This window comes from Sceloporus occidentalis, unplaced genomic scaffold, assembly GCF_023333645.1.
Source record: "Sceloporus occidentalis isolate IW3139 unplaced genomic scaffold, rSceOcc1.0.p SCAF_129, whole genome shotgun sequence".
NCBI classification, from domain to species: domain Eukaryota; kingdom Metazoa; phylum Chordata; class Lepidosauria; order Squamata; family Phrynosomatidae; genus Sceloporus; species Sceloporus occidentalis.
In genome coordinates this window covers 1,293,385-1,315,094 of record NW_028317109.1, presented here as the reverse complement: position 1 = coordinate 1,315,094, position 21,710 = coordinate 1,293,385, and the positions used below count along the sequence as shown (strand labels likewise).

Genomic DNA, 21,710 nt, shown 5'->3' with positions numbered 1-21,710 from the left:
AGATTATGACGTTTCTCTTCCCTCCTGTGCTCCTGTATCATGGTGTTCTTTTAAAAGCAGGAGTAGAATTCATCCGAACTTCACGGGAAACGAAATTGTTTTCTGGCCGGTGATATAAATTGAGTTGTTTGATTTAATTACCCCCATAAAGCGAAGGTCGATGATCTCCGTGATTTATTTCCAGTTTATTTATGACTTTCTCTGTAAATGACGTTAAAGGAAAACATACGATACAGTTCCAGGGTTCCGTTTCTTCTCATTGCGTAACGTTGCATTTGGATGGATCTTTCGAAATCTGCTTGTCCTGGAGGAGGGGATCCTCCTCTCCGCGGATTTAGAAAGATCCAAAGAAACCAAAGAAAGCGTTCTTACAAAATAAATTGATTCATTGAAAGAGGCATAAATATTAACTCCAGATCTGTAGGACTATTTTACTATATTGACAGTGTGGTAGATAAGTGGAACAGCCTCCCAGCAGAAGTGGTAGAAGCTAATACAGTGAGCGGATTTAAACATGCATGGGATAGGTATATGGATAATATATATATATATATATATATATATATATATATATATATATATATATACACACAAGTATATTTATTTATACACGAGTTGTATTTCTTTTCTTTTTTTCTTTTTTTTTTTAAAATAATTATTTTTATTTTATTATTATTATTATTATTTTAATAATTATTTTTTAATTTACCAGATCGAGTCCTAATGAATCCTTTAAGGATAAACACACAGCCCCGTCCCCAAGATAACTTCACGCTTGGAAGCGCAAGCAATCCCAGGAAATTCAAGAACCAGGACTTCGAGGCGCTGCACGAATACCACCTGAGGAAAGGTCTGCTGTTCGAGGATGAGCTCTTTCCGGCAAACATGAAAAGCATCGGCCCGAAACTGGAGCAGCAGTTCCAGGCCAGAACTCTAGAATGGAGAAGACCAGTGAGTCTGGGATATATAAATTTATGATAATATTCACTATATTAGTGATTTTAAAGAATTCCACATCCCTACCTTGAAATTATTAGAATTTGTCAAGGTTATTACCCCAGTCTTGGGGTAAAGAGCAGATTCTTAGGCTCTGGAGCCAATTTCTTTGTATTCTCCTCTGATTTAATCATATCTGAGCGTCCCAACTGATGCTTTCCTCCCTGCTATATGATTGTTGGAATCCCTGCTTGAATACAGGTGATTTCCTTCAGAATATCTTTACCGCCTGGCAAGCCATGGTTTTCATAAGGACGGTTATTACAACTTTGCCACCATTAATGGGTCACTAAACTAAAAATATCTGTGAGCGATTAAAGGGTTAATATTCAAGAGTTAAGAGACATTCCATCAATTAATTTATCACAAAAGTGTGGCAGGAAATTAAATGAATTAAATTACAGGATGTGTGGAAAATGTATATATCGTTATAGTAATTTTGATTGGGCGACTATACGTGACTCCCAGTTTATATTCGCTGGCTTCCGTTATGGAGCTGGGTAAATGCCCCATGATGGGGTAAATAAGGCGTCCTATCAGACCTTCTTAGCGGTAAAGAATCCTTATTAGGAATTTCCCGTAATTGGCTGTTTTAGTGATTTTATTTCTCTGTAATTATTAGTAAAATTTGAGTTTCGGAAGATCCCTTCATGTGTAGTTGGTGTAATGTGATTGGTTGATTTTTCCTGCAGAAACTCGTGGATCGCCCACAATTCATTGTGGATGGTTCCTCTTTGTTCGATATTTTACAAAGTGAACTAGGTAAGAGTAACTTGGCTCCTCACACTGAGCATTCTACACCATCAATCTAAATCATCCATACTATACATTCCACATTCTACCCCACGCACCAAACATTCTACCCCACGCACCAAACATTCTACCCCACGCACCAAACATTCTACCCCACACACCAAGCATTCTACACAATCAATCTAAATCATCCATACTATACATTCCACATTCTACCCCAGTAACCCCACGCACTGAACATTCTACCCCACACACTGCGCATTCTACACCATCAATCTAAATCATCCATACTATACATTCCACATTCTACCCCACGCACCAAACATTCTACCCCACACACCAAGCATTCTACACAATCAATCTAAATCATCCATACTATACATTCCACATTCTACCCCAGTAACCCCACGCACTGAACATTCTACCCCACACACTGCGCATTCTACACCATCAATCTAAATCATCCATACTATACATTCCACATTCTACCCCACGCACCAAACATTCCACCCCACACACTGCGCATTCTACACCATCAATCTAAATCATCCATACTATACATTCCACATTCTACCCCACGCACTGAACATTCTACCCCACACACCAAGCATTCTACACCATCAATCTAAATCATCCATACTATACATTCCACATTCTACACCACGCACCAAACATTCTACACCATCAATCTAAATCATCCATACCATACATTCCACATTCTACCCCATGCACCAAACATTCCACCCCACGCACCAAACATTCTACCCCACGCACTGAGCATTCTACCCCACACAGTGAACATTCTACACCATCAATCTAAACTATACATTTCACATTCTGCCCCACACACTGAACATTTTACATCATACTCAAAATCATCTAAACTATAAATTCCACATTCTACCCCACGCACTGAACATTCCACCCCACGCACGGCACACTCTACCCCACGCACTGCAAACCTTTTAAACCGGGACACTTGGGAGGTATGTGTTAATGTCCATACACTTTGAAAGCATGTTTTCATTTCAACCACAGGTGACTGCTGGGTTCTGTCGGTACTAGGAGCGCTTACCTTGAAACCATACCTACTGAGAAAAATTATCCCGTCTAACCAGGAGTACGATAAAAACTATACCGGAATCTTCCATTTCCGGGTAACGTCCCCCTCGTATATTATTCATGTAACATTTTAAAATCTACATCAAATGCCCTTTAAATATAAAATGTAACAGCTTTGCGGAAGAACTGGGCGGTGGCGAACAATCTAGGGGGAGGGAATAACGCGCAGTCCAGGAAGTGGGTTTACGACTTCCTGTTTGGGCTGACAGTAGAATTCTATTGAATCATGGGAAATCAAAAATACATCACTGGAAATAACCATGCCTAAATGGAACATAAATCTTTCAATTCCAAATCTGAACAATTTAAGAAAAACCCAATTTATTATAACATTATATTATTAATAAAGAGCTCTCCGGTGACCCGATCATTAACAGAAACGTACAAAGAACGAGAGGTCGTCCTCTGAGACGGGAAGAGCGGAGATTTCATCCACAGCAAAGGAAGGGATTCGTTACAGTGAGGGCAGTAAAGCTACGGAATCCACCGCCGAGAGAGAGGGGGTTCTATCAGATACACCGGATGCCTCCAAAAGGGTTAAAAGCAGAACATGCAGGGGTATAAATGACAGAATAAACGGTAATATTTTACAGCTTCTCAAACCGAGGAGGAATCTGGAGTCAAGAAGGAATTCTTCCCCCTAAGTGGCAAAATTCCAAAAATAGTTAAATTATTTTGATGATTTTTTTTGCCTTATTTTGGATTTAAAAGATAAATAAAGGCTCCAGGCACTCAAGGGTTCCAGCATCAGGCAGATTTATTGAAGGAAGAAAAAAAGAACGTTTCAACCTCACAATGAGGCCTTTTTTGCTTAAAAGCAGGAAGGATCAGTAAAAGTGTTAAACTTGATGAACTTAATTTAACATAATACTATGTATTTTACCATTAAAAAACAAGCTCTTAGCATAGGGTTACTGGGCTTTATTTTACTTGAAATAAAGTAAAAAAAAATAAATAAAAGAGGTAATCATAGAGAACTGTTGGAAGAGTGGTCCTATCACCATAGCAATAAACGAAATGGCCAAATGAAAAGGAATCTTGCAATGGTTGCTACGGTAATAACTTCACGTTTCAAACTTTGCACCGGAATTACTTTTTGATAAATAACCCACGCTATTGCTAGATTTTTTTTTTAAAGAAATCTTTTCCTTTTTTCCCTTAGTTCTGGAGTTTCGGGGAATGGCTGGACGTTGTTGTCGATGATAAGCTGCCTTTTGTGGACGGGAGGTATTTGTCGGTGAAGCCATCTTGTGAGAACGAATTGTGGCCTTGCCTGGTGGAAAAAGCGTATGCCAAGTGAGGTTTTTTTTTACGGTCTTTGAACGACTGGTCAGTGGATTCCTGTTTTAAGGGAACATTCTAGCTCCCCGACTTAATTGAAGGGTCAACCCCAAGGAGCTTCTCCAGCATGAAGGGGAGAGCTGGCCCCGTATAATGTATAGATAACTTGAAAGTGAGTAACCTATACATTATACAGGCCGTGTAGACAAGCGAAGAAAATGTTTGACGCGTTTCGCACATCAGTGCTTAGGGCTGTGAAACGCGTCACATGGGGTTTTTTTTGTTGTGCCATCATTTATTCCATGTTGATTAATTAATAAATAGGTAATAGTATTGGAGTGGCACTCGAGTGTCTGGGGCTTAATTTCCTCTTGCTGTTATGCATTATACAGGGTCAGCTCAGCCCTTCCTGCTGCAGAAGCTCTCCAGGGTCATACCTTTGTAATATTAGGGAGTTCAAATGTATGTAAATCTATATCACACGTCGTGACTTGAGTATTTCCACCTTAAATGCCCCAGGAGACTAGGACTGTGAGGCAAAAGAACATTATGTATATGTGATTGCTTCTTTCAAACATAACATTTAAACATTTAGAGAACATTAATGGGCCCATCAATCATCCTATAAGGGAAAATCTGAAGAAAAGGTTTATGTCTAGAATGGAAACTAGTCCTTCTGGACTATATTGATGGAGGGTCCTTTGGTTGCCTAGCAACAGTCCAATTATCCAATGTTTTATTCTTCTAGAATTAGTATGGGATACTAAATCTTACGTGTTAATGTTCCCTTTAACTCCATTTTCTAATAGTCTCTATAAGTCAATGGAGACCCCACTTTGAATATGCAGGGCAAGTTTGGGCAAAAAAATGCAGAAGCAGCTACTAAGTTAATAAAAGGAATAGAACCCTTTTGTTACGAAGAAAGTGTTAGGACGGAATTAGTTTTACGGGCCAGAGAGTATATAATATATAATATGAGGAATATACAGGGATATAAAGGGTTATAAGGACGGGATTAGTTATACGGCCGGAGAGTATATAATATATAATATGAGGAATATACAGGGATATAAAGGGTTATAAGGACGGGATTAGTTATACGGCCGGAGAGTATATAATATATAATATGAGGAATATACAGGGATATAACGGGTTATAAGGACGGGATTAGTTATACGGCCGGAGAGTATATAATATATAATATGAGGAATATACAGGATATAACGGGTTATAAGGACAGGAATAGTTATATGGCTGTTAATTATGTTACATTATGTTATATTACATTCATTGTCTTTCAATTTTTAGGCTCCTTGGTTCATATGAAAAGCTGCATTTTGGTAACCCGGCAGAAGCGTTTGTTAACTTTACAGGCGGATTGGCGTTAACATTCGACTTAAAGAGCGATATCCATCAGCCTGAGCTATTTCATATGGTGAATAATGCAGGTCCAGAAACCCTAATGACATGTACCACCAAAAAGAAGGTACGTGCTTCTTAAGTCATTTGGCGCACATTTCAGCTTTTGTTTGCCGTGACGCATATAAAATTTGAATAAGTAGTAAAAAGAAATCTACGGGTCTAAAGCAGTAAACCTTTGATCCTGTTACAATTAATCGTAGATGACTGGTTTCATCCAGACGCATCCTGTCCGAGATATGGGTAACATTTATGTTATAGATTGTAAGCTCACCCGAGCAGATCCCTCTTCTCTTTCTGTACCGGTGTGTCTGTGTGTTAATGTTATTATCAAACTCTGTCTTGTCAATTTCACCATTGTCTCATTGTCTCCTTGTAATAGTGCTACGGAATCTTCTCCTGTCGGTCGTCAGCCCTGGAAGGGATCGTTTTTTGACCGATTTGATCTTTTTTAAAAGGTCAAGCCAGTTGGTGGTTGAATACACGCACTGCCTCTATAGAGAGCCGGTTCTTATAGGGAGAGTTGTTATCTGACAGCCTGGTCTCCTATCCGGCAGTAAATTCTGCATAGCTGGCTCCCTACTGTCAGACATAATGTAACAGGAGCCGGCAACCTCCCCTCCCAGCCGACCGGATACAATGTAGCAGATAGGATGTAGCTAATGCTAATGTGTCTTTAATGTGTCTAATTGTAATGCTAATGTGTCTTTAACAGCTGATGGCAAAACCTCCATGTGTGTAGTTTAACCTCTTCAATACTGGAATGCAAAACCTCCATGTGTATTTGTAGTTAACCTTTTCAGTGCTGGAGTGCACGCGATGACATCATGTAACCCGTGTGCCAGATTGATGGGTGCGCTGCACCATGGCTTCAACGTGGGGCAGTTACTTGTACGCTGCGTAGCGGTCATGCCTTACTGTTAATCCTGCCTCTACCCGGAGCGAGACCTGTTCCCAAAAATGAGTCTTAATCTTATTTGAACCTATAAAGTTTCCCCCTGCTACCGTTTCTCTTAATGTTACTTAAGTGATTTATGAGTTGCTATGATGAAAAACTCCAGACGCAGACTAAAGGTTCCTCAGGTATGTTTCTAAACACAGTTACCAATAATTACAAAAAAAACTACATTCTTTGCAAAATCCCTCCAGCTGTGACTGCTGTCTTCCCACGCTCTAATTATACAAAATATACATTTCATACGATCGTATTATCTGACAGCAGATCGGCCCCATCCGGCCCCCGTCTAGTCTGCCCGTTCCTCCTGCTCTAACGACTCAAACCTTAATCAGTCGTTGGTCTCGTCTTAGATTCAGGAGCCGTATGTCTATCCCATACGTGTTTAAATCCCCTCGCTGATCTCATGTTATAAATCTCATGAAAGCGAAACAGTCTAAACTTTCTGATGTTTAGATTTGCGTAATTATTCCTCCCCAATACGTTATGGTGCTATGGGGAGCCCGATCGCTCAGCTCACAGCCTCTACATCTGCCTTCCTAGGCCATGGTGCTGTTGGAAAAAAAGGTTTTCACTCGTATGTAAACGCCCTTTAAATAGTTTTTTGGGGTTTTTTTGCGAATAAAAAGATTCCTTGTGGTTTTAAAAACTCCGAATTTTTCAGATAATCTCAATATTCATTAAGTGTCAAGAACATAAACATTTTGAAGAACCTTTTCAGTAAATCCGAAAGAATGAAACCAATTATTCCGTAACGCTTACGATCCTTTGAGCCAGTTGGTGAGTTTTAAGCCAACGTGTAGTTTTAATGCTTCGTTGATTAATGAATGTGACATTTTTTGGCTGACAATTCCAGTTTTTAACAGAAAATTGTGCCGAGATATAATTTTCCAGAAATGTTGACCTTTAAAGTTGTTTGCGCTTAGCGCAGGAAAAACCCGTTTCTCTTATTCTTCAAAACAAAAAAAGGACGCAGAAGGTGGGTTTTATGAAGAAACTTCACACTTCAAATGGAATTTTGCTTTTTTCAGTTTTTCTGATTTTTTGGGGTACAGATTATCTCATTTTCATTATCAATATCTTGATATATTATTGTTAACTTCATTATTATTATTATTATTATTATTATTATTATTTGTTTTATACAACATCATCATATTCCATAGCGCTGTACAATGAGGATAATATGATAATATAATATAACAATTGTATAATACTGCTGTTATGCTACAATGCTATATATTACTTTACTGACAGGGTAGTAGATAAATAGAACAGTCTCCCAACAGGAGTGGTAGAGACAAATAGAGTGAGGGGATTTAAACATGCATGGACAAGACGGCAACGACTGATTAGGGTTTGAGTCTTTACAGCGGGAAACACTGGGAGGCTAGACAGGGGCCGAATAGGGCCGGTCTGCAGGCAAATTCTATGTTTCTATGTTTAATTTATACATCTAGGTGGCTGGCCAATGGTTTATTGCCTCTCATGGAAACTCGACTAAAGGAATCATCTGCTGTTCCCAAATGGCCTGACCGGTGATCAATACATAGTAAAGTACTAAATAGTTAGTGGGTGCTTTAATATACCCCCCCCCCTCTGACCACCGGAATTCTCTTCATTCATGGCTACTCAAAGCAGTCAATCAATGGGATCGCTTTCTGTAAATGTGCACTACTGGTCTTGGTAGACCCCTTGGAAATCTCATGCGAGACAGCACTGGATATGAGTTTCCATCAATGGCTTGTGTCATTTAATTATACATCCCAGAGGGCCACAATGTGCACCCTGGAGGTTCCCCTAAACCACTCTGGATGCCAGGACCTAAACTATCCCATTGTACAGCGCTGTGGAATGTGATGGCGCTATATATATATATATATATATATATATATATATATAATAATAATAATACCTAGCCTGTGATTTAAAGGGAATATGATATTGCGCAACAGCTCTGTTACAATGTAGTGATCTTTAAGATGTTTTTTTTGGAGATGTTCCACTTAAACACAACATTCACCGATTGTTCTAGCGTGTTACGTGAAGAATCTGTCATTTTATGATTTCCTCTGAAAGTTTAATCACATGACATAAACTGATGCTTTTTTTTTAGTTTCTATGACAACAACCTATCATGGCTTGCATCTGTGTCATGTGACAATTAAGCGTTCCCTGCAAAAAATAGGAAGAGCAAGATCCCACGGTGGGGTTTGAGCATTCATTGGTTTACCGTTTAGTTACGGGAATCAAATTGAGCACAACAAGTATAACGACACCTTCGAAACCTTTCGGATCGGTATAACGATAGACGGAAATATTTTGGCCGCGCTGCTCCATTGTAACCCTCGTGACATAAGATCTCCGATATTTCACAAGCAAACTGATTCACTAAATGAAAGGGTTAATGCTGCGAAATGTATCCGGATGATTAGGAAAGTTCGCAGGATTTCTCTTATGATGTAACACTTTCCGAGAATCTGTGTCAATAAAACCGGTTTATTTCCTTCCATGAGGCTCTGCCGTTAAAAATCATTACTCCCTGAGCGTTCTTTAGAAATCACTCTTCTGTTATCGTAGAATGTGCGTGATTTCTCACACCTGTGTTTACATTTTATCAACAACTGTTTTATTTTGTATCCACTGAAATTCTTTGAAAATTCTTTTTTTTTTTTTTTTTTTTTTTTTATTTTATTTTTTTTTAATTTTTTTATTAACTTTTTTTTTCTACTTTTTTTTTTTTTTAGGACGCTTCTGAAAGAAACAGGAGTATGAGTTTGCCAGCACTGGTGAGCATCGATTAAATATTTCACGTCTTTTGCCATCTTTGTCGTTTCAAATATAAGTTAATGCCGTAAATGATAAGTTCACCGGCCATTCCCAAAGTTTTCCCATCCCGAGAGCCGTAACTTGCTCCCCCCCCCCGCCCCCCCCCTAAATTACAACTCTGTTCTTTGGAAATGGTGGCAAAAGAGGGCATAATACAGACAAAATTAGCCAAAATGGTTAATTTAGAAATCACCTTCACGTTAGCTAATAATTGCTTTTCTAATAAAATAATTTTTGCAATTATCAAGGAAAGACGATCTCAATATATCCGGCTTGGGGGGAGAGAAGAGAAAGAGGGGGATGGGAGAGAAACATTTAAATGCATTAAGGGATACAACTAGAGGCCAGAATCTAAATCTAGAGGGTTGGAGGCTGAGATGGTATAGAAGAAAAATGTACTCTACTGAGAGGGTGGTAGATATGTGGAGCAGCCACCCAGCAGAAGTGGTAAAATCTGGCTGATCTGGTTTCTGCCTAAAAGATATGTTGATTTTTACAGTATGTACACAATGATATCCGGAGGGGCAGCGTACCCATCAGCGTGAGTATAGAATATTTTGTATATGATATTTTATATATTGGCACCAAAATGATTATATTATTTCTGCCATTAGTTTCCAAATGATAATCAATTTAAAGAAGGATTTGCCCAGTTATAAGGTTATTTACTTAAACTTAATTCATTTGTTTTTAAAGCTCTCCCAGTACGGAGAGATTAATGTTACGGACACCTAATTCTCCATTTCTTTTTTTTTTTAACCATTTTCTGAAATGTTTTTAAAAAAGTGTAGTAACGGTCCATTCGTGTGAACATCAATAATGCTAAAAAATAATTTTGGAATTTCCTCCAAAAAAAAAAAATGAATTGGGGTGTTTGGACAGCAAGTCTACCTCTAGCGGCATATTCTGGCCTTGATCTAGGGTGGCCGGGCAGGTTAGGGTTAATGGTTTGGGGCAAAATCAAAGGCAGATTTGACCTACTGGATAGTCAGGTTCCCCAACTTTTCCGTTTCCACTATGGAAGACTGTGCCCAACGGTGCGTGTATCAGCTGGCACCGTGTGTCCTTCTGATTGGAGCACTGGAGTATGACATCATATCCCAGCGCTCAGCAGTAACGACGGCACCTGCAGAAGTTGTACTGGGGAGGTTGGGGAACTGCCCTGGGTCAGCGTCTAACATAACGACGTTATCTATCCCTGATTTAACCCCTTAATGACATAATGCATTGTTTTCAATGGGTTTAGGGACCGCCCATTGTCCTTAAGGGGTTAATCAAGCCCACTCACTTGCGAAGGGACAAAACCCATGAGGGCGGTGCTGTTTGGCCTGATGTAGCCCAGATATGAGTTGAGCATCGTCACATTTTAATGGTCCATAAAAAAAACCCAAAAATGTATATTTTCTTTAATTTTGCGCCTCTGTCTTATACTCCAGTAGAACTTGGCAACTCAAATGCCTCATTCACAAAATAGAGGAACTCTTAACATCGATTATATTTTTGATATTTGCAGAACATTCCTGAAAGTGTTCACCTGGGCGATGGTCTGGTTGAAAGTCACGCTTATTCCATAGTCGGCACAGAACGGGTAATGATTGTAACAAAAATGTTATTTCATTTTCCTTATGTTGGAACCCAAAGCCCATTTAAAAGGAACTTGAACGGAAAATCATGTCCAATCTTTTTAAAAAGAAATTTTAATTATTAATTTGTTTCAATTGGAATTTTAATTAGGAAGCCAGTGTTGGATTAGCATCAAATTTAAGTTTGAACATGCGCATTCCCATTAGCTCCGTACCCAGCTCCTGACTTTTCATTTTGTTTGATTTTAGCTAAAATCTAATATAAAAATCTGTTTTTTTTTATTTTTTCAGGTGAATTTTAGAAATGAAGTTGTGAATTTAGTTCGAATATGGAACCCATGGGGTTATGGTGAATGGATAGGACCCTGGTGTGACAGGTGATTTTTAAAACAGTACCTCATATTGACATATCTCCTAGAAGAATTGGAATGGCTGAGAAGTAAATTCCGTGTTAAATTAAATGAAGTTAATTTAAAAAAAAAAGTATTAATTAAAAATAAAAATAGGAAAAAAAAAAATATATATATTTTTTTTTAAAATATTAAATTTAAGTTAAAAAAAAAAAGAGCAACAAACATATCCAGTACTATAAAAAAAAAAAAAAAAAAAAAAATCAAATACAATAAATTAATGCCAGCTTTGCATTTAAACATTTTTGCCTCCCTACTTTTGGCGCAGCCATATCTACAATCTCCTAATGTTTAGTAACCTTGCAGCGCCGTCCCCTCTCAGCCTTCACGCTTGTCTCACTTTTGTGCGTTTTGCCGATTACCCTTAATTTGTTTGACCCGCAGCTCTCCGCTCTGGAAAGAAGTGAGCGTGGGGGAGAAACTAAGGCTTCACAGATTGAAGGAAGATGGAGAATTCTGGTAATGTCGTTTTACAGGTCTTTTTATTCATTATCTACACTTATACCATGTGTCATAATGTCATTGGTTTATCTAATTGACCCCTTCACGACATGTGCCCTTAAAGGGGTTAATCCCAATAACAACGGTCGTACATTTCATTCCATTAATTAAATGTGAAGTTCAAGCAGTGTTCTCTAAGGATATTGTGCAACAATCTCCTAGAATAACCCGGTAAACGTCAGTCTTGTAAAATTGCACAAAATGCAGATTTAAGGAAGGAAGAAAGGAAGGAAGAAAGGAAGCAAGAAGTAGCAGCGCAGCGGTTTGTGCAAAGAGTGCAAGCTGTACTGAAAATAGAGCTCCAATTGTAGGAGAGAGATGTATTTTTGGGTGTATTAGCATATGGTGTTAGCGTGAGTGTGTGTATGTTCATGGTGTTAGAGCGTGTTTTAGTATTAGTATGGGTGTTTATGTGTTGATCTGTGAGCCGCTAACCCTAGACTCACAGCCCAAGCCTAGTGGCGTTTCCTGACTCAAGAAAGCTTGGGGTGGGCATAAAGTTATCATAAAGCGTGAATAGGTAAATTCATATTATTAAGTTATTTTCTGCTATATCTATGCAGAGTGGCATATTCCGGTCTAAGCCTAGGGACAGCGGTCCCCCTGCTCTAGAACCGAGGTTCCATCAAGGTTCTTACATCATCACTTATTAACACACGTCTCTTTTTTTATGGTACCGGAAGGATGTCTTGGGAGGACTTTGTAGATAAATTTTCCAAGGTGATTATCTGCAGCCGTGCCCCCGATTTTTTGGATTGGGATCATCAGCCTAAACAGTGGTACAAGCAAAAGTTTTGGGGAATGTGGCCTAAAGGAATCGGCGTAGGAGATTATACTAATGAAGGTAACTCCACCGATTTAATGATGACATCAGAACAAGTGGTCATAACCTAAAACTAGAAGGTCAGGGGCTTAGATGCAACGTAAGGACGTTTTACTTTACTGAGTGGGTAGTAGATAAGTAGAGCGGCCTCCCAGCAGAATTGGTAGAGGCTAAAACAGTGAGTGAATTTAAACATGAAACCAACGACTGATTAAGGTTAGTATTATTATTATTTGTTTTATATAGCGCCATCAAATTCCGTTGCGCTGTACAATGGTTTGTCTTTATAACAGGAAAAACTCGATGGGGCGGAATGGGTCTGATCTCTGGCAAGTTCCGTTTTACTCTGAATATACAATTAAAATTCTTCGTAATAATTTCCATTTTAGATCTCTTTTACACGAATGCTCAGTACCTACTGAAGGTAAACGGGTCGGACGTGCTGAGAAAAGGTTACAACGTGGCCATATCGATCATGCAACATCCGAACAACTGGCAGAGGTTTAGCGGAGAGTGGCCATCGATCGACTTTCAGGTTATCGAGGTCAGCCCTTCGTAATGCTGCGGCCGATATCCCCAAATTGGAAAAATCGACTTTTTACATTTATTTTTAATAGCTTCACTTTTGACATTTAAATCTATAATCCCGCACCGGTAACCTTACCATCAAACAGCATCGTTTAATAAGTGCTTTAGAGTGAATTTATTATATTGATTTTTTTTTTTATTTTTTTTTTAAATTGGAATTAGCTTTTTTTTTTTTCTTACTTTTGACTTTGTGAGATTTTGCTGGCAACTTAAAATAAAAAAAAAAATAAAAAAAAAAATAAACAATATAAAATAGGCAAAACAGAAATCTGAGGCTATAATATGAAGCTCTATATTTAAGAATATTTTTTAAGTTAGTATTATTCTATTATCGTTTGAAGTAATCAAAAAATGAAAAGCGATACTTTATTGTGTATTCTCTAAATGATACTCCATGTTTAGTATTCTATGATGTAGTTTGCTGACCATACTTTTTTTTTTCTCTTCTTTTTTTAGGTGGATTCTAAGGTATGATTACAAAGAAGAATTTTATTAGCATTTTTAATTAAAAAATGAAGACCAAAATCAACAGAAAAAAATGATCACAAGAATAACATGAAACATGGATAAATAATCAATATAATACTTATAATATATATCTTGATAGGGGTCTACTGTATGAAAAGCATACATGGAAAATGTCAGGGTTTGCCCTTGGGTATCCAAACCTGAAGGAACGATAAGGGATTAAGTTTTTGACCATCAGAACATTTCGCCTGTCCTGTTTTTTTCATCAAAGTCCCATAAAAAAACATTGATTACCACTGTAGGCATGCAATATTTTAGGTGACTAACTCGAACCCCACATTGAGATGATTCTTAATGGCAATCCTTTCCTCCATAGACTTCTATGTGAGTCCTTGTGGTTATTCAGACCGAGCCATTCTAAAACACATACAGATGACTAATATGCAGCTGCCTGGAAACATTATATTATATTTGTTGGGCGTTTAACACGCTCCAAAAATTCAAACTGAATGTTTAAACTGTTTAAAAGATTTAATTGTACTCATTTAGTACTGGATAATATGTAAGAATTATTATTGACAATTAATTTTTGGGTTTTTTTTGGAGCTTTATTATACGTTTTAAAGATCTAAATTTCATAACTTTTCTTGAAAATAAAAATTGCAGATATTACATTTTTCTTTAAAAAAAAACAACTTTTTTTATTATTTATGTTTTTATACAGTTCTGCGGTTCACGTGAAAAACTGCCAAGTTCTGTGTTTTCTAAAAAAATACTCTCGGGATTAAATAGAAACACTCAAAGCAGACGTGATCTTACAACGAAATTCAGTCTGAACGCCGGAACGTATGTTATTATTCCTTGTATCGCAAGGACGCCCCTGGAGGTCTCGTTCTTGCTGCAAATTTTCCTGAAGAGTAAAGACAGCGTCGTGTAAATATTTATTTTATTTGAAATTCTCATTTTTAAATATTGCACCAGAAATCAATAGATCAAACTGTCTGAAAACATGAATATTTTATTGCATTCTCGCTAGAAAAGTTATAAATGGAAATGTTTATTAGAATGGGCAGTAAAATGTATCTTTTTATTATTTTTCATGCTTTTACTATACAATCAAGGAATACAATAATTATGGGCTAATTACTTGGTATTCCTAATTATATTTATTGCTCTAATAATTTATTAGTATGTAATTAATTTTTTTTTACATTTTTTATATTTTTTTGAATACATTTTAAGATATAAAATACCCTTAAAAGACATCTGCTTTTATTTCAAAATAATGGGTATAAAAAATAATTTTTGATTAAATATAAATCATATTAAATGCATAATCTAGGGGAAAATACATTAGTAAACTTTTTTTTTTTTTACTAACATTTTTAGATAGATGCAAAGCATTAATTGACTAAGGTAAAGTTTGTCCCCAAATATGTCTTGGTTCATAGAATGTAATTTTTACATTTTTTTTAAACATTATTTACTAACTAATGGCCTAGAAGTTCCTTATGAGAGGAACATTATAAAAAGTATCATTGTGTGCATAAAAAGATCAATGTACTAACAATGTATCAACACAAAAAAAAATCTGACTCGTGCTTTTTGGAGGACAAAGTTTTAGGTAAAAATTTTTTTTTCAAAAAACATTCAAATATACAAAAATTATATTAGCAAAAATATCATGCTTTTTATTATTATTATTTTTTTTTTAAACAAACAAACAAAGTATTAGAAGAGGCGTATAAATACTCTCCTGAGATCCCCCAAACTAATTTAGGGCAGTCTGATGACTTTTAGCATCATGTTTAGCTTTTCATGTTTTTTTTTTATTATTATTATTTGGAATTCCTCACTTTTACGATGTGAATTTAATATTTAAAGATGAATTGTGATTTTGTGATTTTTTTCTAATATTGGCCACTTTTATTGGTCAATCAATGGAGTTGCCCATGTCTTCTAAGCAGTTGGAGACTTTTTAAATGCCTTATCCTTTTGCCATCTTTCCGGCCAAATATCCCACTTCTTCCACTCCACTCGCTTTATCCAACCAGCTTCATTCCCCATAAAAGATTTATTATTAATTAATTCCAAAGAAATGATTTATTCCTAATCGGCAATTAACCGATATGTGCAGCTCTGATCATAGCATAAAGTTGGCTTTTGCAATATCCTCTTCTTATCATTGAAACTATTAATATTGTTTAATTGCGTAAATGATGTGTTTTATTTTTTTTTTACATTTTTCTAGTGAACTGGGTTTGTCATCGGGCTCCGACATTCATAATCCCGGACCGTTACCGGCTAATTACTTGGTAATTATAATATGCTGTTGGCGTTCCCGTCGAATGAAGTCATTAGATTTTATTTGCTGGGCTATTTAAATGATAAATAATGTATTGTCTGATACCGTTCAACTACAGAATAAAAAGAATTAGTAAAGTCGTTAGTCTCAAGCAGCGACAGTTGTAAATTGTCACAGCTTTAAGCGGATTCGAGACGACCAGAAGTTTAATGAGAGTCGTTATGGGTCAGCTCAACGAGAGCTTTACTGAGCGAGCCGATTTAAAGGGTGGGTTCTAATAATACTTTGGTATAAGAGGAAAATTTAATGGATTTACTTTTTTTTATGCGGTAAATGAAGCAGAACATTTAGCTTTTTACATTTTTTTTTTTTAGAAAAGTTGAAGTTGTCATCATTTTTCCCAGGCATTCTTTAACGCTGAATAATAATGTGGTGAGAGTCGGGTCTCTTCTTCTAAGCCAAATATGCTTCCTAATTAGTCTCGAAAGCTTGTCACCGAGCACAGGGGTGTCCAACCTGCGGCCCTCCAGCTGCTGCAATGACTACATCTCCCATACTCCTCAGCCAGCACCTTAGCTTATAGAGCATTATGGGGGATGTAGTCCTGCAGCAGCTGGAGGGCCGCAAGTTGGACACCCCTGACCTAGTACAAGTCAGCCTAGGTAGGTTTATTTAGCTAGAAGGGATACAATGAGCGATTTATGAACATCTTTTATTTATATAGCACCAACAAATACTGTAGCGTTTCTTGCAGTCCATACATTCAAAGGGTCTGACCAAACTAAAACTAACAGACTAAGATAAAAGAGGCTCGGCTCAGAAGCTTACAATCTAGAGAGAAACAAGTCTGCCCAAAGCCACGTGTCCCAAATATATGGTTGCCCCCTTTCACAATGGCTCTGTGGGTGTCACGTTCTGCCCAGGCTGCGGAGCTGCATATCTCGCTCTTGCTTCAGTTTCCCTGTTTTACTTCGATCCATTCCTGGATTTCCTTTTGCTCTCTTCTGATCTTCCATTCCTTGCTTCTGCTTCAGCTCTTTGCTTCAGCTCTGTTTCCTTTATAAGGTTTGCCCCTCCCGTGTGTTCTGTTTGTCTCAGTCTGCAGTCTAAGCTATGTCTCAGTGCTATGTGTTTGGGTTACATGGTTTGTTTCGTACCTCTGTCAGCAGGGCTTAGCGTTAGGACCCACCGTCATTGGAGTACTTTGACGTAGTGGTGGGCTAAGCATACTATGGCCATAAGATGTGATGGAATCTCCAATTGTTATCATATAGTTGTAGGCTAGTTCCTGTATTCATGTTTGTTTGTCTCTTATGTACCTTTGCCCTCCTTCCCTGAATCATCTGAGGATTCTGGTTCCTCTCTCCTCTCCCCATGTCCTAGTCAATATGGCCTATCCTTGCTTAAAGGAGAAGCGTCCGAGGATTCCGGCTCCTCACTCCTTCCCCGGTGTTCCTTGCCTTGTTCCCTGTCCTTTGTTGTGCCCTGTATCATGTATATCTTGTCTAGTAATGTTTATTCCTTGTCTGGTTCACTGTAGTGCCCTGTATCATGTATGTCTTGTCTGGTTATGTTTCGTGCCTGGTCTCCCTGTCCCTTGCTTGTTATGTTTCTGCTATATCCTTTGCTTAGCTTCCATACTCCCAGCCTGCAGCATCCTGCACGTGATTCTAGTGATATGTTTCATACCTGCTCCAGGGTGCCTGCAGGATACCACTTTGTTTCATTCTGGACTTCATCCGCTGCTATATCAGGGCGCTGGTGTTTGGCTGCACAACCCTAGGTGCTCAACACCTGGGTGAGTGCGGTCGCCCTGCAACCAGGCCCTGTCCAAGCTCCACTACTGCACTGTGACTCCTGCCCACAATCTTTGGGCGCGCTGGGTCCTTTCAGTCATCTGTTTAGACCCAGTGCATGACAGTGGGGTGGCGAGTATCTGTGAACCCCTATCTCTGGTGGTCTAGAGGGGGGAGACCTGTTTAGGAAGTCAGTCCCTCTTTGAGATCCCTCTCTCCTTCCCTGAAGCTGAACTCACAAGATTGCTAATCAGTGTTACTATTTTACAATTAATTAAAGAAAATATGCTGGGAATTGAACCCCAAATAGTCTTCGGGGTCCTACCTACTCTGCCGACTGGCAGCACAATGTAACTGTTCACCGAGCGTCTCACTGCCCTGGGAATAACAATGTTTGTTTTCTAGAGATACGAAGACCGGTCCTATGAAACGACGTTCAGGAGATACGCGTCTCAAGTAAGAAATGATACCGCGTTACATACCGCACGTTATTCACAGAGCGGCCCCGGGGCCAATGACTGCATGAATCTTCAGTATATTATGTTCTTTGACTTCTTTGCCACATTCAGTCACTCATCGTCTTTAAAGTATTTTAAGTATATATTTTCATATTTTACATTTTGAACACATTTATCCAATTTTAGTGAAAGTTGCTTTTAAGTATTAATTATTCTTTTATTAGGGAAACAAGATGAATGTCAATGATTTACATAGATTTCTCAATGAAGTCGTTTTGAAAGGTAAGGCTTTTTATTTGAAAAAATGGTAATATCCCATATTATCCATAGATTTATTTTCAGTTTTAGTTTCATCTCTGCTACTATATATATTATATATATTATATATATATATATATATTATATATTATATATTTATATATATATATAATTTAAAATTATTATTTTCATTATTTTATTAGTATTATTTTCATTATTTTATTAGTATTATTTTCATTATTATTATTACCGGGTATTATTATTATTTATTATTTTGTCCAAACAGATTTATTGGTTAAATTGAATATTTATTTTTGTAAACAATTTCCATATAGTTTATTCAACAGATATAGCTTATTCCATCTATTTCTTCCAGGTTTCTCTTCTCCAGCCGGGGGCTTCACCAAAGACTCCAGCAGAACAATGTTGACGTCAATGGATGTATCCTTCTAAATCTATCGTATTGCGCTTTCTTCGGAAAGAACGTACGCTGACCTCATATACAAATAGGATTCTTTATTTAAATGAGTTATTAAAGAAAAATGAATCGGCAGACTGTTATTTGTTATTAAATGTGTGTTTGGGGATGGAAGTCTACCCAAGGTGGTGCCAGAGGTGGCCCGAGATAATGGTGCCCATCAACGTAACCATTAGGTTTTTTTATACTCGCCATTGATAGGACTTGATAACGGGATTGGTGTTTAATATGGTTGATATTAGGAGAGAGAAGCATTAAGAATATTCATCGGAGGTCCTCTTGGCCCTCAACAGCCGGCTTCCTCACTGCGGTGTTCCGAGATATGACATCATATCCCAGCACGTTGGTGCCCATGCTCTACAACGGGTGCTCAATGGGCCCTTTTTAACTGGCATCATTTTCTCTTAACTTCATGGACAGCAAAGTGAAAGCGGATCTCTTACCGCAGAGGGCTTCGGACAATTATGGCGTTATCTGACCCGGTTTAAGGTAACCCGCGTGTGGGGTTCAATAGACGTGATACACGCTAGTGATTATGCGCCAGTGATTGCAGCGTAACCTAGATGGGAGCTAGAGAAGTAGGCTGGGGACAGGGGCGTAACTAGACGCCTCAGGGCCCGGGTGCGAGAATCTGTTAAGGGCCCCCCACCCCCTCACCCCCCCCAAAAAACATGATTTTTACCCAACAATTTTTTTTCAACTAATTCAACAAATTCAATTTACATATTGAATCATAATCAAAGAAAAAGGGGCGCATGTACAAAGGGCATAATCCAGGGGTGTCCAAGTTTTTTCTGCAGTGGGCCACTTCATCAGAATTGTATACGTGCGCGGGCCGCACTCATTTTTCACTGTGACAAAAACTATGGCCTTTAATAAAATATGCAGATTAAAATAAAGTAAAATGACACAAAACCTTTACTCTTCCTCTCACTGATTTCTGGGCCTTGAAAGTTTTGCGACTACAAATTCAGGATTCCCTAGATTTATTCTAGGGATGAACTAAAATGAAAATTCTGGACCAAAACATTCAGGGTTCACTTAGCTAAAACCGAAAATGACCCCCACCTTTAAAAATACTAATAAAAACTCACATGTTTAATAAAAGTAGGTAACACGCAATTGGACAAAATTAGCAATATGACTTGGCATGATAGGAGTGTGATTGCTGTTAGCCTAGGCAACCAGTAAATGCTGGTACCTAGGCATGATGGGACTGTGCTCGCTGTGATTGCTGTTAGCAATCACACTCCTATCATGCCAAGTCAGCCAGTACATGCTGGTACAGGGTGGCTGTAAGTGATGTGCAGACCCCATACTGCTGGCAGCATCACTACACAAGGGGGGCAGCTAGCTAGGTTTCAGCATGTACTGGCTGACTTGGCATGATAGGAGTGTGATTGCTAACAGTAGTCACAGTCCCATCATGCCTAGGTTCCAGCACTTACACATCCATCCAGTAAATGCTGGAACCTAGGCATGATGGGACTCTGATTGCTGTTAGCAATCACACTCCTATCATGCCAAGTCAGCCAATACACGCTGGTACAGGATGGCTGTAAGTGATGTGCAGACCCCATACTGCTGGCAGCATCAATACACAAGGGGGGCAGCTAGCCAGGTTTCAGCATGTACTGGCTGACTTGGCATGATAGGAGTGTGATTGCTAACAGCAATCACAGTCCCATCATGCCTAGGTTCCAGCACTTACACATCCATCCAGTAAATGCTGGAACCTAGGCATTATGGGACTGTGATTGCTGTTAGCAATCACACTCCTATCATGCCAAGTCAGCCAGTACATGCTGGTACAGGGTGGCTGTAAGTGCAGACCCCATACTGCTGGCATTATCACTACACAAGGGGGGCAGCTGGCCAGGTTTCAGCATGTACTGGCTGACTTGGCATGATAGGAGTGTGATTGCTAACAGCAATCACAGTCCCATCATGCCTAGGTTCCAGCACTTACACATCCATGCTATCACACACACACACACACACACTCATTTATTCATATAATCATTAATTCACAGATTCATTCCCTCAATCACACACACTCATTCAAACACCCTCCCCACCCCCCTACCTGTACTGCAGCTCCCTCGATGCCGCTCACAGACTTCAGCAGGGGGCGCGGCCTCCCTCTGCCTTCTCTGCTAAAGCACAGAGGAAGTAGGAAGTCACCTGAACTCCGCTTCCTCTGTGCTGTCCAGAAGACCCTCCCACAAGTAAGTAGCAGGGCTTGAGGTGCGGCTCGTGTAAGATCGGTTGCCCTGGCTGCCGATCTTACGCGGGCCGCACCTCGAGGTCTCGCGGGCCGCATTTAGCCCGCGGGCCGCATGTTGGACGCCCCTGCCTTATTTAAAAAAAAAAAAACAACGTAAAAAAAAAAGATTTCGGGCGGCCCCTTGGCTTGGGCCCCCCTGCCGCCGGGGCCCGGTCGCAGTCGCGACCCCTGCGACCCCGGTAGATCCGCCACTGGCTGGGGAATGGGAGACGGTATATCTCTGCCCAGTGGAATAGCAAAAGAAAGCATATGTATTTTGTAGTGGGTAAGTGGAACAGCCTTCCAGCAGAAGTGGTAGAGGGTAATACAGTGAGGCTACTAAACATGCATGGGATAGACATACGGCTCCTGACTCTAAGACGAGACCGACGACTGATTAAGGTTTGAGTCTTTACAGCAG

The 21,710-nt window shown here is 38.9% G+C and overlaps 1 protein-coding gene across 1 annotated transcript in view; it reads left to right on the top strand.

Annotated features, from left to right (window-relative positions):
• The first annotated feature begins 723 nt into the window (after positions 1-723).
• LOC149281672 (calpain-1 catalytic subunit-like) overlaps positions 724-21,710 on the top strand; it is a 39,656-nt gene continuing 18,669 nt past the window's right edge. The window contains exons 1-14 of the mRNA XM_089499103.1: positions 724-951; positions 1,689-1,758; positions 2,788-2,906; positions 4,034-4,167; positions 5,461-5,638; positions 9,274-9,315; positions 10,869-10,943; positions 11,230-11,315; positions 11,733-11,807; positions 12,533-12,693; positions 13,062-13,216; positions 13,717-13,728; positions 18,512-18,569; positions 18,922-18,986. Of these exons, the coding sequence (XP_089355229.1) occupies positions 724-951; positions 1,689-1,758; positions 2,788-2,906; positions 4,034-4,167; positions 5,461-5,638; positions 9,274-9,315; positions 10,869-10,943; positions 11,230-11,315; positions 11,733-11,807; positions 12,533-12,693; positions 13,062-13,216; positions 13,717-13,728; positions 18,512-18,569; positions 18,922-18,986 (1,458 nt within the window). The remainder of the gene's footprint in view (positions 952-1,688; positions 1,759-2,787; positions 2,907-4,033; positions 4,168-5,460; positions 5,639-9,273; positions 9,316-10,868; positions 10,944-11,229; positions 11,316-11,732; positions 11,808-12,532; positions 12,694-13,061; positions 13,217-13,716; positions 13,729-18,511; positions 18,570-18,921; positions 18,987-21,710) is intronic.